Source organism: Phyllobates terribilis, unplaced genomic scaffold, assembly GCF_046119375.1.
Source record: "Phyllobates terribilis strain yellow unplaced genomic scaffold, ASM4611937v1 Scaffold_11__3_contigs__length_659146591, whole genome shotgun sequence".
NCBI classification, from domain to species: domain Eukaryota; kingdom Metazoa; phylum Chordata; class Amphibia; order Anura; family Dendrobatidae; genus Phyllobates; species Phyllobates terribilis.
The window spans coordinates 348,196,183-348,214,104 of NW_027362771.1; the positions used below are offsets into that span (position 1 = coordinate 348,196,183).

The 17,922-nt window shown below is 42.7% G+C and overlaps 1 protein-coding gene across 1 annotated transcript in view; it reads right to left on the reverse strand.

The window, feature by feature from the left end:
- The window catches only part of LOC141167269 (uncharacterized), a 60,525-nt gene that overhangs the window by 27,262 nt on the left and 15,341 nt on the right, over positions 1-17,922 (reverse strand). Inside the window, exons 10-11 of the mRNA XM_073654701.1 lie at positions 8,886-9,028; positions 7,309-7,433 (exon numbers count right to left, since the gene is read on the reverse strand). Of these exons, the coding sequence (XP_073510802.1) occupies positions 7,309-7,433; positions 8,886-9,028 (268 nt within the window). The remainder of the gene's footprint in view (positions 1-7,308; positions 7,434-8,885; positions 9,029-17,922) is intronic.

Below are 17,922 nucleotides of genomic sequence, written 5' to 3' on the forward strand. Positions count from 1 at the left end.
AGGCAAGGCGAAAGGGAACTAAAGCAGGACATTTTTTCCCAAATAGTCCGAAAATGGGGGCTTCCAGTGGTAGATCTCTTCGCCACAAGGCTAAATTGAAAGACAGAGCTCTTTTGCTCCCTAAATCCCAGTGAAAACTCTCTGGCAGTGGATGCTCTCCAAGTGACTTGGGATTTCAGTCTGGTCTATGCCTTCCCCCCCCTGAATCTTCTTCCCATGGTCCTAAGAAAGATCAGAGAGGACAAGGCGAGGGTCCTTCTGATCGCCCCCTTTTGGCCCAGGAGGTCCTGGTTCTCATGCCTGAAGAACATGTCCATCTCCGATCCTTGGGTCCTGCCAGAAATTCCGGATCTCCTCGGCCAGATGTCCAATAGTCCATCCTCAAGCTCCTGGCCTCAACTTGACGGTGTGGAACTTGAGTGGTCTCTGTTAGAATGCAAAGGATTCTCCCAAAACCTAGTGGCTACATTAATGCGTAGTAGAAAACCTGTCACTACCAGGATTTACGCCAGAACTTGGAAAACATTTTTATCTTTCTCTGGTTCTGCAGTTGGTGAGGGACTGCCAATTGGGAAAATTTTCGAGTTTTTACAGAAGGGCCTCGAGTTGGGGTTGGCAACAAGTACCCTTAAGGTCCAATTCTCTGCCTTAGGTGCCCTATATAACTGTGACCAGGCAGGAAATTACTGGATTTCTCGCTTTATCAAAGCTGCGTTTAGATCCAGGCCTGTTATCAAAAACAATTTAGCACCCTGGGATCTAAATTTAGTTATAAAAGCATTATCTGGTTCACCCTTTGAACCAATAGATTCAGCATCCCTTAAGTCCATCTCCCTTAAAACAGCGCTTCTAATAGCTCTAACATCAGCTAGAAGGATTAGTGACATCCAGGCTCTGTCTTCAGCTTCACCTTTCACTCAGATCCTGGATGATAGAATAATTCTTAAAACTGACCCAGCGTATCTCCCTAAAGTAGCTTCCTGTTTCCATAGACTACCCTCGTTCTGTCCTAATCCAAGTAACCAAAAAGAGGCAGAATTCCATACCTTAGATGTTAGAAGATGTGTGATTAAGTACCTGTCGGTCACACAGGCTTTCAGGAAAGATAGTTCCTTGTTTATCCCATACCAAGGGGTTAGAAAAGGGCTTAAGGTTGCTAGGTCCACCATAGCTAGGTGGATCAGGGAAGCTATTACTGTAGCTTATGTCTCCAGCAGGGAGGAAGCGCCACAGGGGTTGAAGGCTCACTCTACCCGAGCAGTGGCGACCTCGTGGGCGGAGGAGACGGGTGTCTCGATGTAAGGCTGCTACCTGGTCTTCTCCATCTACCTTCTATAGGCACTATAGACTGGATTTGGGTGTTTCATCTGACCTCACATTTGGAAGAAGGGTGCTCAAGGCTGTGGTCCCTCCCTAAATTTCTTCATCTCTGCAATTCTATCGTGGTGCTGTCATGGTCGACCGATAAAGTCATAAGATACTTACCGGTAACGGGATTTTTCGGAGGCCATGACAGCACCCTTATATTCCCTCCCTTCACTTTATGAGAGCACTCCTCAGTTATTAATTATAATTTTCTCACTTAGTGGTGTTGTATAAAAATATTATTTTTATGATGGTTTACCATGTCTACTAACCTGGTGGTCCTCTCAATGCTCTGTAATCCAAACTGAGGCGAGAGAGAGGGCCGTCCCTTTTAAGCCTGTAGGTTTCCTGTCCTTGGTGGGCGGAGCCCCTCTCTCGTGGTGCTGTCATGGTCTCCGAAAAAATCCCGTTACCGGTAAGTAACTTATGACTTTTCTTTTTTTCTATTACACACTGTGATTTTTGGGTTACAATTTTTTTATAGATTTTTTTTTGCCTTATTTCTTTTACTAGAGGTGAATAAAAAGTTTAAAATATGATTATTTTACTTATAGTTCTTCAAATTTTAAAGTCGCAAATTTATACTAAAGTATAAGAATGAGATTCTCTGTTATTTTGCTTGTTTTGATGCATAATATGTATAGTTTTGGATAACTGATAATTAATGGGCGTCTTTGCTGATGGTTTGTATTAGTGTTTGATGTGTGGCTTTTTTTGAGGGAAACAACAAAAGCGTGTATGTACATGGTGTTTTATAAACGCTGATGTGCCCCTGAGTTTTAACTATAGGAATACGCTTCAGGAAAATGCTGGCAGTCCTTTTCCTGAAGCGTCTTCTTTGCATCCTGCTTGTTGTGGTTTTTGGCGGTTTTCATGCCAAGAATCCTTTTGTGCTAACTATATATATCTATATATCTATAATATAACCAGGGATGTGTCCTTCTGTCTGAAGCCACTATAGACTGAGCATGCTCAGTGTGGAGCAGTAACATTATGTCCAGGATGAGAGAGAGACAAAATTTGTGAGTACACCCCCATATTATTAGTACACTATACAGCGCTCAGCATAAGTGAGTACACCCTTCTGTATTGTCAGTACGTTATATATACAGCGCTCAGCGTAAGTGAGTACACCCCCCTGTATTCTCAGTATGTTATATATACAGCGCTCAGCGTCAGTGAGTAGACCCCCCCTGTATTCTCAGTACATCTTATATATGCAGGACGCGTCCTTCTATCCGAAGCCGGGATTGGTGGCGCCTGCGCAGTAAGGCGCCGGAGTCAGCACGTGTGCATACCGCACTACGGCACCATTTTATTGAAGACATTGTATATGCGAGTTTGCAGACAGTGTCTTTAAAAAAAATGGTGCAGAATAGCGCAGTATGCGCATGTGCTGACTCCGGTGCCATTAATAAAATAAAAAATGTAGCAATAAAAATGCTCACCACCCGGGTGTAGAACGGGTTCAATAGCTAGTATATATATAACAATGATTAGCTTCCAAATTAAAGCAGACAGAAAAATTGTCAGGTCACTTTTTTTAACCGCTTCACGTTTTTTGAAACCTGGAATGATTAAAATAAGGTGAAAAAGGCTGAAAATATGCACAGCAAGTAATTTTGACCAGACAGTGCTCATACTCATTCTTTTTAACGTATAGTGAGTGCTGAAAAGGATGCAGAGTGCTCATACTCATAGGAGCCCCTGTCGTTAAATCCATCACTGTAAAATATGACCTGGGTTTGCTAATACTCAGCAGCTTGGTCATACCGGAGGGCTCTAATAAACGCAAAGGAATTGCTGATTGTGCTATTCAAGGCATGATGGTCGTAAAGATGTATGTGGGCTTTTTTGTGAGAGGAGCTGCAGGTTTTATCGACACAATTTTATGGTACTGTCACGGGTGAGTCAGAGGTGACAGACAGTCGCCCTGCAGTTGGTTGCAGGAGAGCTCTACGTTTGGCATTACAAACATCTTCCTAGAGGCTGGCTGTCTCTAGAACCCAGCGGCTACCTCCCTCTGGCTAATTAGCTCCCTGGCCTGGGTGTATAAATACCTGGTATGTCTGAGAGAGAGGTGCCGGCGATATTCATTTCTACTTGTGAGGCTTAGCAAGAGCAGTACTTCGTCCTCTCTGGAGCTTGAGGCCGTGTGCGCATTTATTTGGAGTCATCTACAGCTAAGCAATTCCCCCCTTGTTGTCTATAAAGTTTAGTGGAGATTGACTAGTGCTCATCTCTTTCCTTCCCTAGCCTTAGTCAAACGCCAGGGAAAGTCAGGGCAAGTCAGGGCGAGGCACGCGTGCGGCGATTTGTGAAGAGCCAATATAAGGACGGTAGTTGAGACAGGGTGACACTAGACCCGACTAGAAAGTCTCCACTCCCCCCTTTCCCTAGTGTCTGGGCTCCCTTTCCCTCTACCCTCTGTGTTGCGCTAAGTCTTTCCCACACCTTGCATTACCGATACATATGAATGTTTTAGCATTTTTGGGAAGCAGGATAAACAAAAACAGTTAACCTAGCATAATTTTTTATGGCATTCATCATGAAAGATAAATTCTGGGATAATGTGAAATGGTTTGAGTCATTAATGGGGTTTTCCTACAAACAAAGTACATTTTAATTAATAGATTTTAGAATAAAAATAAGTTCCACAATTGGATGTGTTTAAAAAAAATGTTCCTTTGTTGAGATAATTTTATACATGTGCCCCTGCTGTGTACTTTGTAATGGCCGTGTCTGCACTGACAGACACAGCCATTACACAGAACACAGCAGGGGCACATATATAGGATTATCGCAGCACAGGAACATTTTTTTTTAACATCGAATTGTGAAATGTATTTTTATTCTAAGATATACTGATAAGCGTACTTTGATCATGGGACAACCCCTTTAACAGCACCAATTATGTGCTGCGCTTTTGTTGTTTAATTTTTTTTTTTTTATTTTAGTCTCACTAGGGAATAATAATTTGATGCCTTGTATAATAAACCAAAATACTTTAATAATGAAATGTATTATTGCCTGTCAACATTCATTCTTGCATTTGCCTGTGCTAGACCATGACGTACATAAAAGAACGAAAAGCAAAAAAGTATTGAGACTACAATATATATACAGAAAAGGACTTTGAGACTATGTTCACACACAATATAAAATATCCACTTTAAAACCAGCCTGAAAATCCACAACAAAAACTAATTTTATACATATATACAGTTATATGACAAAGTTTGGGCACCCCTATTAATCTTAAGCGTATTGTTTTATAAAAATTGGTGTTTTTGCAACAGCTATTTCAGTTTGATATATGTAATAACTGTTGGACACAGTAATGTTTCTACCTTGAAATGAGGTTTATTGTACTAACAGAAAATGTGCAATCTGCATTCAAACAAAATTTGACAGGTGCATAAGTATGGGCACCTCACCAGAAAAGTGACATTAATATTTAGTAGATCCTTCTTTTGCAAAAATAACAGCCTCTAGTCGCTTCCTGTAGCTTTTAATGAGTTCCTGGATCCTGGATGAAGGTATTTTTGACCATTCCTCTTTACAAAACAATTCCAGTTCAGTTAAGTTAGATGGTCGCCGAGCATGGACAGCCCTCTTCAAATGATCCCACAGATGTTCAATGATATTCAGGTCTGGGGACTGGGATGGCCATTCCAGAACATTGTAATTGTTCCTCTGCATGAATGCCTGAGTAGATTTGGAGCGGTGTTTTGGATCATTGTCTTGCTGAAAGATCCATCCCCTGCGTAACTTCAACTTTATCACTGATTCTTGAACATTATTGTCAAGAATCTGCTGATACTGAGTGGAATCCATACGTCCCTCAACTTTAACAAGATTCCCGATGCCGGCATTGGCCACACAGCCCCAAAGCATGATGGAACCTCCACCAAATTTTACTGTGGGTAGCAAGTGTTTTTCTTGGAATGCTGTGTTTTTTTGCCACCATGCATAACGCCTTTTTTTATGACCAAACAACTCAATCTTGGTTTCATCAGTCCACAGGACCTTCTTCCAAAAAGAAATTGGCTTCTCCAAATGTGCTTTTGCATACCTCAGCCGACTCTGTTTGTGGCGTGCTTGCAAAAACGGCTTCTTTTGCATCACTCTCCCATACAGCTTCTCCTTGTGCAAAGTGCGTTGTTTAGTTGACCAATGCACAGTGACACCATCTGCAGCAAGTTGATGCTGCAGCTCTCTGGAGGTGGTCTGAGGATTGTCCTTGACTGATCTCACCATTCTTCTTCTCTGACTTTCTGATGTTTTTTTGGCCTGCCACTTCTGGCCTTAACAAGAACTGTCCCCGTGTTCTTCCATTTCCTTACTATGTTCCTCACAGTGGAAACTGACAGGTTAAATCTCTGAGACAGCTTTTGTATCCTTCCCCTGATCAACTATGTTGAATAATCTTTGTTTTCAGATCATTTGACAGTTGTTTTGAGGAGCCCATGATGCCACTCTTCAGAGGAGATTCAAACAGGAGAACAACTTGCAAGTGGCCACTTTAAGTAGCTTTTCTCATGATTGCATACACCTGGCTCTGAAGTTCAAAGCTCAATGAGGTTACAAAACTAAAAAAAGTGCTTTAGTAAGTCAGTAAAAAGTAGGTAGGAGTATTTAAAACAAGAAAATGATAAGGGTGCCCATACTTATGCACCTGTCAAATTTTGTTTGAATGCAGATTGCACATTTTCTGTTAGTACAATAAACCTCATTTCAAGGCAGAAACATTACTGTGTCCAACAGTTATTACATATATCAAACTGAAATAGCTGTTGCAAAAACACCAATTTTTATAAAACATTAAGCTTAAGATTAATAGGGGTGCCCAAACTTTTTCATATAACTGTATATATATATATATATATATATATATATATATATATATATATATATATATATATATATACACTGCTCAAAAAAATAAAGGGAACACTTAAACAACAGAATATCACTCCAAGTAAATCAAACTTCTGTGAAATCAAACTGTCCACTTAGGAAGCAACACTGATTGACAATCAATTTCACATGCTGTTGTGCAAATGGAATAGACAATAGATGGAAATTATTGGCAATTATCAAGACACCCTCAATAAAGGAGTGGTTCTGCAGGTGGGGACCACACACCACATCTCAGTACCAATGCTTTCTGGCTGATGTTTAGGTCACTTTTGAATGTTGGTTGTGCTTTCACACCCGTGGTAGCATGAGACGGACTCTACAACCCACAGAAGTTGCTCAGGTAGTGCAGCTCATCCAGGATGGCACATCAATGTGAGCTGTGGCAAGAAGGTTTGCTGTGTCTGTCAGCGTAGTGTCCAGAGGCTGGAGGCGCTACCAGGAAACTACCCATCCACCAACGTCACGTTGCACCACAGACTGTGCAGGAGTTGGCGGATGCTTTAGTCCAGGTCTGGGAGGAGATCCCACAGGAGACCATCCGGAACCTCATCAGGAGCATGCCCAGGCGTTGTAGGGAGGTTATACAGGCACGTGGAGGCCACACACAATACTGAGCCTCATTTTGACTTGTTTTAAGGACATTACATCTAAGTTGGATCAGCTTGTAGTGTGTTTTTCCACTTTAATTTTGGGGGTGACTCCAAATCCAGGCCTCCATTGGTTAATAAATTTGATTTCCATTGATGATTTTTGTGTCATTTTTTTGTACAGAACAGAGTATTCAATGAGAATATTTCATTCATTCAGATCTAGGATGTGTTATTTGAGTGTCCCCTTAATTTTTTTGAACAGTGTGTATGTATATGTATATATATATATATATATATATATATATATATATATATAAAACTATATACCTCTATTATATCACCATATTAATTGAGAAAATAATTTGACTTTAAGTTCTCCACTGAAACCCCACTGTAAAACTTCTACAACTACTAAGAAGTGTGATCTTACCCCTTCTTTAATTTTGTCTCTCAATTCTATGAACCTTGGACTATTTCGGTTTTTTAAGTCGTCACCATAATCTTGATTGATGAACCTCAGATTCAACGTAAATGCATCAAAAACTGGTTTATTGCCTGGAAATTAAAAATAAAAGCAAAACACAATTAACTCTCATACTATCAGACACAATTAAATAAATGATGAAAGGAAACAAAATGAGAAGGTCAAGACACTGCTGATATGTTTTGTTTCAATCTCATTCAATCAAACCTAAAGTTACGTATGGTTTGGGTAAAAAAAAAGACATTTGCATAGTCCTTAATAATGAACTAACCATAAAACTTAATCATCGAGTCTCTGAACCTAAAGAAACAGAAGGATCTGCACATAAGATCTGTTCGTTTTCCAAGATATTTCAAACCACCTTCCTGCCGAGATCCTTCAAATACTGTGTACAAGCATAACTAGAAGAATTGATGTTGTCACACCGAATATTGATTTTGATTTCAATATTTATTTTGATGTACAGTGGATATAAAAATTCTACACACCCCTGTTAAAATTTGTGCAGACTTTTTATATCCAGAAATTGTGTCATTAAAGATGGAAAAAAGTTCTGGAATGGTTCTTCGTGGTATGATTTTTTTTACATAACAGAAACCTGGCATTTTAACAGGAGTATACAGACTTTTCATATCCACTGTATATTTCTTATTCATGCTGCAATCATTGAAACATGGTGCCACACACACACCAGACTCCATATGGACAGTATGAAGCGCTGCCACCTAAAGGAGTTGCCCATTCACTAAATATGAATGACATCTGTCCTAACAAGAAAAGTTACATAACTTACTGCTAAGATGCCTGCATGTTCCTGATTCCACCTCTATGTGTGATGCGGGTGGGGGAACTATGTTAATAATAGTGGCACATTGTTTAACTCGGAGGCCACATGATGCGTCAGGGGGAGCATTTAAACAACACCAATGTAAGCACAGACAAAAATTATGTGCTAGCACAGATTGTGTTCATGCAGATGTATGTTTCAGTAGGAACTGCTGATGTATTGGTTTTGTCACAGATGCTCTCTACCCATTCAGAAAGGAATTGTCCGGCCTTAGGCTACAAGTCTGCAGTCACGCAGAGTGCACCGCGTGCTGTGAGGATTCTCCATTGACGGTGATTTGCATACCTCCGGCCACATTCCGAATAGACTTGTCCGGCCTCGCTCAATACAATTGCATTGAGCGAGGCCACACCCATCTAGTTGGCGCATGACCGCATTTATGTAAATCACATACTAGAGGTCATGTGTCCCCCGCTCCCGGCATCGGAGAATCTTCAAGCGCGCACGATGTGAGTATCCACAAGTCTAGAGTGACTGCAGACTTGTAGCCTAAGGCCGGTCAACCCCTTTAAGTGCCGTGTAGGCTAGAAAAATATCTTTAACAAATAAATGAAGATTTGAATTAACCTTGATGCCGCATAAACAACTACTGCTAGAATATAACAGCTACTGAGCTTTCCCTGCAAATAAATTCAGGCTAAATAATTGAAGACAATCATCTCCCGCATTGACCTACCATTAACGGACAAACTTGATATACGGGTAATATTGATCAGGCCAGTATTATTTAGAAGAGACTCTAGCATTAAAGAACTCTCCACATTTGTTGTGTAGTTAAGCTTGTAATTGATATCCATAGCTGCTAATCCGTCAGAGTTCCTAAAGGAAGAAATTATTGAAAATAAAAAAAGGAGTAAGTACAGTTTTATGATCCGTGTACTCATTTACTTACTTAACGGAGTTACCAAAACTCATCATTACTGTATGTGCCTAAGTTTTATGGTTCAAAATAGGTTAAATGCAGCAAAACATGAAAGACTTCATGGAAAAATACAAAAAACAATCTACATTATTCACATTTATTTCAAACAATTATAAGAAATTTGGAAACCTCTCTTTGTCATTTTGTTTCATAACCCAATGCACATTAGATTAACCCATTCCCTAAGTGGCCAATTTCCGTTTTTGCATTTTCGTTGTTTTCCCTCCCTTCTTCCCAGAGCCATAACATTTTTATTTTTCTGTCAATACAGACGTACATGGGCTTGTTTTTTTTTTTGCAAAACGAGTTGTAGTTTTGAATTACAGCACTCATTTTATCACATAGTGTACTGGAAAAGGGAAAAAAAATCTGAGTACGGCGAAATTGTGAAAAAAAAAATGCAAATCTATCTCCTTTGAAGCTCGGCCACATGCTGGTTTTCAATGGGCCTCCGTAATGACAAGCACAGAGGTCTTCAATAGACACCTAGCTGTCCTAGCAACCCATTGCCGACCTACAATCACATGCAATCTCTGTTAAGGCCGCTTCCAGAGTTTGACAGCGGTATTTAACAGGCATAGGCGGATTATAATGAGGGCAATCTGGGCTACTGTCTGGGCCTGATGCTCGGGGGGCCCATGAATTGCCTCCATTATAATTCGCAATCGCATGTTTGTTGTCACCGCCGCGGCCACATATGGTTTAAGTAATACTGGGCCCGCCCTGCCACGTTTTAATGGTTACCGCCGCAGCCGCAGGTGCTTTGAATGATGCTGGGCCCGCCCTGCTGCATGACGTCTGGCAGGATCCAGCATACATAGCGCGGGCGCGTCTGACAATAGCTGTAGTCACGCCTACTGTCACTCAGTCAAAGAGGAGCTTCATGGTGGTGCTTGCCGGTTTCCATCTCGCACCGCACGCACACACGCCTGTGCTGAGAAGAGAGAAGACTGAACAAGCTGCTGCACCTGCATATTCCCCTGGCTCCCTCAGTTCTCCTCCTCTCCTCAACTGTCTCTGGAGTCTGGCTGCACTGTGTGAGGGTCTGACTGCCACACTATAACCTAATTTACTATAAAGTACAGACAGTGGTTCTAGGCAGCAGCATTAATCTAATTTTTAAAATGTGTGTATATAATGAGTATGGGAGTGCATTGAAACTACATGAGACAAATGCCCCTGCACACTCTGTTTCCCTCCACCTTGGAAATGTTGCCACATTTCTAAGATGGAAGGGCGCACAGTGTGCAGGAACATTTGTCTCATGTACTTTTAGTTTACTCCCATCCCCCACATAAGCCACATTTTATGCACAAGAAGAAAAAACCCCTTGCCCCTAGGCCTCTTTCACACGTCCGGATATTTCCGGTACTGGAAAAAACAGTACCGGAGATATCAGTGTCCGTGTGCACCTGTGTGTCATCAGTGTTACACGTACTGGCACCTGGGAATCAGTGTACAGTTAGCACTGTTCCCAAGCGCCGGGTGCTGGAGGCAGCTCTCATCATTGTCCCCAGCTTGCGCTGCGATCAGCACTAGCATGGGACAATGTTGAGAGTAGTATTCTGCTCTTGCTGTCTCCAAAATCTGTAAAAATAAAAATAAAATCGAATGACTCGCAGCAGCGAGTGGGCCCCTGACCTGTGCTGAGCTCATGGAGTGGTGTCCTGTCAGTCACTGAGCTCAACGGAGGACAGGGGCCCACTCGCTGCAGCGAGTCATTCTCCTCTGCTCCTCAGTGTGTAAGGTTGCCTCAAACCAGGTGAGTATAATGATTTTTTAATTTTATTCTTATTTTTACAGGTTTTGGAGACATGGGGAGATGAATACTACTCTCAATATTGTCCCTTGCTGGCGCTGATTGCAACGCAGGCAGGGAACAATGATGAGGTCTCTGTTCGGCATCCAGTGCTTGGAAACAGCGCTATCTGTACACTAATTCCCAGCCACTGTTACATGTCACACGAATGACACACAGATGTTATCCGAGTGTCATCAGTTTTCATGTGTGTGGGGTATTTTGTGTCCCGTGCAGCGTGTAAAAAAATGGTCCGTGGAAACACACTGATATGTGCACAGACCCATTCATTTGAATGGGTCTACAACTGTGTTAGTGTCTATGGTACATGTGGAAACTGTCACCACACGTTCTGGAGACACTGACGCATGAAAGAGGCCTAAGATACAGAGCACCGCTGCAAATTCTGCTTCTACGCATTTCTACTACTGTCATTATTTGACAGTTTGCAGTGCAGGGGCATGCAAAGTGTACAGCCAGAATCTATCTCTCGTAACCGTGGATGGAACTGAGTTCCGGCTGCTGTTAATTCCTTAAAGCGGTTTTCCACTACTCAGACAACCCCATCTTAATCCGTATGTTAGTTTACCTCTTGTAAAATATCAACACTTCTACTTACCGCCAGTGCTGTACCAATGGTGCCGCAAGTATGGCACCGGCAGTGAGAAAAACTGTTATTTTTACAAGGGGGAAACATATGAATTGAGATGGAGTTGTCAGAGTAGTAGACAACCCCTTTAAAGGGAACCTGTCATGTCGAATAACGCTACTAACCTGCAGATGCAGGGATAATCTGCAGGTTAATAGTGTTAGATAGGTGCCTGATGGCTGTACTGAAAGTGCAGCTCATGGGAAAAAAACTGACTTTATTCATCACAGGAACTGCCGGCTTTCACTGATAGCTGGCTCTTCAGTGATGCACTGCACCAGGAGAGGTCAGTGAAAGTTTCAGTGCGGTCTTACAGCAGCCACTCACAGTGCTGTGAACGGCAACTGTAGACGCTTTGTACACCTGTATGACTGAAAGCCGGTGGTTCCTGTGATGAATAAAGTCAATTTTTTTCCCATGAGCTGCACTTTCAGTACAGCCATCAGGCACCTATCTAACACTATTAACATGCAGATTTTCCCTACAGCTGCAGGTTAATGGCATTTGGGGACACGATAGGTTTGCTTTACATGCCACTGTCAATCTCTGTGGCTAAGCGATTTTTCCTATATGCAGCAATGCAAAAGTACCGCTGTATATAGTACAAGTGATCAAATGATCACCGGTTCAAGTCCACTAAGGGGACTAACAAACTAAAAAAAAATAATAATCTATTCACCACCTATTTTCTACCATTAAAAATATAGATATTAAAGGTGTTGTCCAATCTTAAACTACAAGTCTGCAGTCACACTAAGTGTTATGCATGTGTGGGCTCATACTGTATACAAGAGGCTATGTGTGGGCTCATTGTATATAGGAGGCTATGTGTGGGCTCATACTGTATGTAGGGGGCTCTGTGGGGCTCATACTGTATAATGGGGCTGTGTGGGGGCTCATACTGTATAATGGGGGCTGCGTGTGGACTCATACTGTATAATGGGGGCTGTGTGTGGGCTAATACTGTATGTAGTGTATGTAGGGGACTGTGTGTGGGCTAATACTGTATGTAGGGGCTGTGTGGACTCATACTGTATGTAGGGGCTATGCATGGGCCAATATTGTATGTAGGGGGGATTGTGGGGGCTCATATTGAATGTAGGAGGTTATGTGGGGGCTCATACTGTATATAGGGGCTGATATTGTATGCAGGGGCATATTGCAATGGCCTGTGAGCAGTTATCCTCATTGTAGTATGGCTTATAGTCTCCTTTTCTTGTCCTAATTGAAGGAATTCTCTGATGAAACCCTGAATGACCAAAAGACAGGGAAACACGTGGGAAGAAGATGCCATTAAGCTAAGTGCACAACTTCTCAGGCCATAAAGGGGCTATTTATATATGCAGGATAGTCAATGTCCATAGAAACATGACTGAGGTATATGGATGTTTTGTGGTTTAATTGCACTGCCACTTGATTGGCCATTTATGATATAAAGAGTTATTCTCTGTCTCACAAGGACATCATATACGTTTCTTCTTAGACTTTGTTAGGGTTTTTTTTCTGATCAGATTGTTGAAAAATATTGAGTTATTTATTTTTTTATATATGTACAGTACAGACCAAAAGTTTGGACACACCTCATTTAAAGATTTTTCTGTATTTTCATGACTATGAAAATTGTACATTCACACTGAAGGCATCAAAACTATGAATTAACACATGTGGAATTATATACTTAACAAAAAAGTGTGAAACAACTGAAAATATGTCTTATATTCTAAATTCTTCAAAGTAGCCACCTTTTGCTTTGATGACTGCTTTGCACACTCTTGGCATTCTCTTGATGAGCTTCAAGAGAGTAGTCACCGGAAATGGTTTTCACTTCACAGGTGTGCCCTGTCAGGTTTAATAAGTGGGATTTCTTGCCTTATAAATGGGGCTAGGACCATCAGTTGTGTTGTGCAGAAGTCAGGTGGATACACAGCTGATAGTCCTACTGAATAGACTGTTAGAATTTGTATTATGGCAAGAAAAAAGCAGCTAAGTAAAGAAAAACTAGTGGCCATCATTACTTTAAGAAATGAAGGTCAGTCAGTCCGAAAAATTGGGCAAACTTTGAAAGTGTCCCCAAGTGCAGTTGCAAAAACCATCAAGCACCACAAAGAAACTGGCTCACAAGAGGACCGCCCCAGGAAAGGAAGACCAAGAGTCACCTCTGCTTCTGAGGATAAGTTTATCCAAGTCACCTCAGAAATCGCAGGTTAACAGCAGCTCAGATTAGAGACCAGGTCAATGCCACACAGAGTTCAAGCAGCAGACACATCTCTACAACAACTGTTAAGAGGAGACTTTGTGCAGCAGGCCTTCATGGTAAAATAGCTGCTAGGAAACCACTGTTAGGGACAGGCGACAAGCAGAAGAGACTTTTTCGGGCTAAAGAACACAAGGAATGGACATTAGACCAGTGGAAATCTGTGCTTTGGTCTGATGAGTCCAAATTTGAGATCTTTGGTTCCAACCACCGTGTCTTTGTGCGAAGCAGAAAAGGTGAACGGATGGACTCTACATGCCTGGTTCCCACCGTGAAGCATGGAGCAGGAGGTGTGATGGTGTGGGGGTGCTTTGCTGGTGACATTGTTGGGGATTTATTCAAAATTGAAGGCATACTGAACCAGCATAGCTACCACAGCATCTTGCAGCGGCATGCTATTCCATCCTGTTTGCGTTTAGTTGGACCATCATTTATTTTTCAACAGGACAATGACCCCAAACACACCTCCAGGCTGTGTAAGGGCTATTTGACCAAGGAAGGAGAGTGATGGGGTGCTACGCCAGATGACCTGGCCTCCACAGTCACCAGAACTGAACCCAATCGAGATGGAGATAGTTTGGGGTGAGCTGGACCGCAGAGTGAAGGCAAAAGGGCCAACAAGTGCTAAGCATCTCTGGGAACTCCTTCAAGATTGTTGGAAGACCATTTCCGGTGACTACCTCTTGAATAGTGTTGAGCCACCCCCATAGTGTTCGGGTTCGGTTCGGTTCGTTGAACACCGGGATGTTCGAGGAACTGTTCGTCGAACACCTTAGAACACCGTCGAACACCGTTAAAACCAATGGCAGGCAAACAAAAACACATAGAAAACACCTTCAAAGGTGTCCAAAAGCTGACAAACTGCTCAGAAGACACTCTCTTTAAAAAAGCCGGCCGGCAATTCAGCAGCGGCATACACCGGTACCCGACAATTTAGACAAGAAGGAATAGAGCATCACACATAGATTAGATAGATAGAAACATGTCAGTCACACATATAAGAAGCACAGTGACAGTGTTGGTTACTGCACTTGTCATTTAGTGTAAAGCATTTATTAAAAAAAATATTAGTGTTTTCATGCACCGTCTCTTTAAAAAAGCCGGCCGGCAATTCAGCAGCGGTACCCGACAATTTAGAACAGAAAGAATAGAGCTTCACACATAGATTAGATAGATAGAAACATGTCAGTCACATATATAATAAGTACAGTGACAGTGTTGCTTACTGTACTTGTCATTTAGTGTAAAGGATTTATTTAAAAAAATAATAGTGTTTTCATGCACTGTCTCTTTAAAAAAGCCGGCCGGCAATTCAGCATCTGTACTCGACAATTTAGAACAGAAAGAATAGAGAATCACACATAGATTAGATAGATAGAAACATGTCAGTCAGATATATAATAAGTACAGTGATAGTGTTGGTTACTGTACTTGTCATTTAGTGTTAAAATAAAGGATTTATTAAAAAAAAAATTAGCGTGGGGTTCCCCGTAATTTTAGTCTCTAGCGGAGGTTAAGCAGACGGCTGGGGCAGATGTTTGAAGCCTGGGAAGGGGGTAATACCCACGGAGCTTCCCAGGCTACTAATATCAGCCCCCAGCTGAATACCTAGCCTTTACTAGCTATTAAAATGGGGGACCCCCCAAAAAAATGACGTGGGGTCCCCCCTAATTTAATAGCTAGCAAAGGCTAGGCAGACAGCTGGGGGCTGATATTAATAGCCCAGGAAGGGTGCCATGAATATTGGCCCCCTCCCAGGCTAGAAACACCAGCCGTCAGCCGCCCCAGAAATGGCGCATCCATAGGATGTGCCAATTCTGGCACTTAGCCTCGCTCTTCCCACTGCCCTGTAGCGGTGGCAGTGGGGTAATAGGGTTGGGGTTGATGTCAGCTTATAATGCCAGCTGACATCAAGCCCAGGTTAGTAATGGAGAGGCGTCTATAAGACACCCCCATTACTAACCCCATAGTGAAAGTTAAAAGAAAACACAACACCCAGAATAAAGTCCTTTAATTGAAATAAACACACAATTCTTTATTGTTCTAAATTAAACCATACTTACCATCACGCCCATTCCAGCTGAAGCCAACGATCTCCTGCAATAAAAGAAAAATAATAAAGCAACCTCATCCTTACCTTTCGATGGTTCCCAGGACAGCTCCAGCTCTGCTACTTCGAGATGACAGGCTGGACCGCAGCAGAACGCTGCCATCCAGCCTGTCAACCCGCAGACACTGAGAAGAGCAGGCTTGCTTCGCTCCTCAGTGTCTCGCTGTGACGGCATCCAGATGAGCCGAGGTCATGTCCAATGAACTCGGCTCACCTCATGCACGTCACTGACAGCGTGGGAAAATTCTCCTGCACTCAGCGCTTCAGCGTGAGAATTTTCCCACGCTGTCAGTGACGTGCATGAGGTGAGTTCATGTCCAATGATCTCAGCTCACCTCATGCACGTCACTTACAGCGTGGGAGAATTCTCACGCTGAAGCGCTGAGTGCAGGAGAATTTTACCACGCTGTCAGTGACGTGCATGAGGTGAGCTCATGTCCAATGAACTCAGCTCACCTCATGCACGTCACTGACAGCGTGGGAAAATTCTCCTGCACTGAGCGCTTCAGCGTGAGAATTTTCCCACGCTGTCAGTGACGTGCATGAGGTGAGTTCATGTCCAATGATCTCAGCTCACCTCATGCACGTCACTTACAGCGTAGGAGAATTCTCACGCTGAAGCGCTGAGTGCAGGAGAATTTTACCACGCTGTCAGTGACGTGCATGAGGTGAGCTCATGTCCAATGAACTCAGCTCACCTCATGCACGTCACTGACAGCGTGGGAGAATTCTCCTGCACTCAGCGCTTCAGCGTGAGAATTTTCCCACGCTGTCAGTGACGTGCATGAGGTGAGCCGAGTTCATTGGACATGACCTCGGCTCATCTGGATGCCGTCACAGCGAGAAACTGAGGAGCGCAAGCATGCCAGCGCTTCTCAGTGCCTGCGGGATGACAGGCTGGATGGCAGCGTTCTGCTGCGGTCCAGCCAGTCATCTCGATGTAGCAGAGCTGAAGCTGTCATGGGAACCATGGAAAGGTAAGGATGATGTTGGTTTATTATTTTTCTTTTATTTCAGGAGATCGTTGGCTTCAGCTGGAATGGGCGTGATGGTAAGTATGGTTTAATTTAGAACAATAAAGAATTGTGTGTTTATTTCAATTAAAGGACTTTATTCTGGGTGTTGTGTTTTTTTTAAATACTTTACTAGAAATTCATGGCGGTCATGTCTAATACTGGCGTGACCCCATGAATTTTGGGCTTAGGGCCAGCTGATAATACCAAGCTGGCCCTAACCCCTTTATTACCCAGTGAGCCACCGCACCAGGGCCCTGGATGAGTTGGGTACAGCGCCAGAAGATGGCACTTCTATGATTGCGCCATTTTCCGGGGTGGCTGCGGACTGCAATTTGCAGCGGGGGGGGGGGGCCCAGAAAGCTTGGGCCTCCCTGCGCTGCAGATTCCAGCCCCCAGCTGCCTAGTTGTACCTGGCTGGACACAAAAATAGGGCGAAGCCCCACGTATTTTTTTTTAAATTATTTCATGAAATTCATGAAATAATTAAGAAAAAAAGGCCTTCTCTATATTGTTGTGTCCGGCCAGGTACAAATAGGCAGCTGGTGGTTGTCGGCAGCCCGTTCCTGCCTGCTGTACCTGGCTGGACACAAATATAGTGCGAAGCCCCACGTCAATTTTTTTTAATTATTTAAGGAAATTCATGAAATAATTAAGAAAAAAAGGCCTTCCCTATATTGTTGTGTCCGGCCAGGTACAAATAGGCAGCTGGTGGTTGGGGGCAGCCCGTTCCTGCCTGCTGTACCTGGCTGGACACAAATATAGTGCGAAGCCCCACTTCAATTTTTTTAAATTATTTAAGGAAATTCATGAAATAATTAAGAAAAAAAGGCCTTCCCTATATTGTTGTGTCCGGCCAGGTACAAATAGGCAGCTGGTGGTTGGGGGCAGCCCGTTCCTGCCTGCTGTACCTGGCTGGACACAAATATAGTGCGAAGCCCCACTTCAATTTTTTTAAATTACTTCA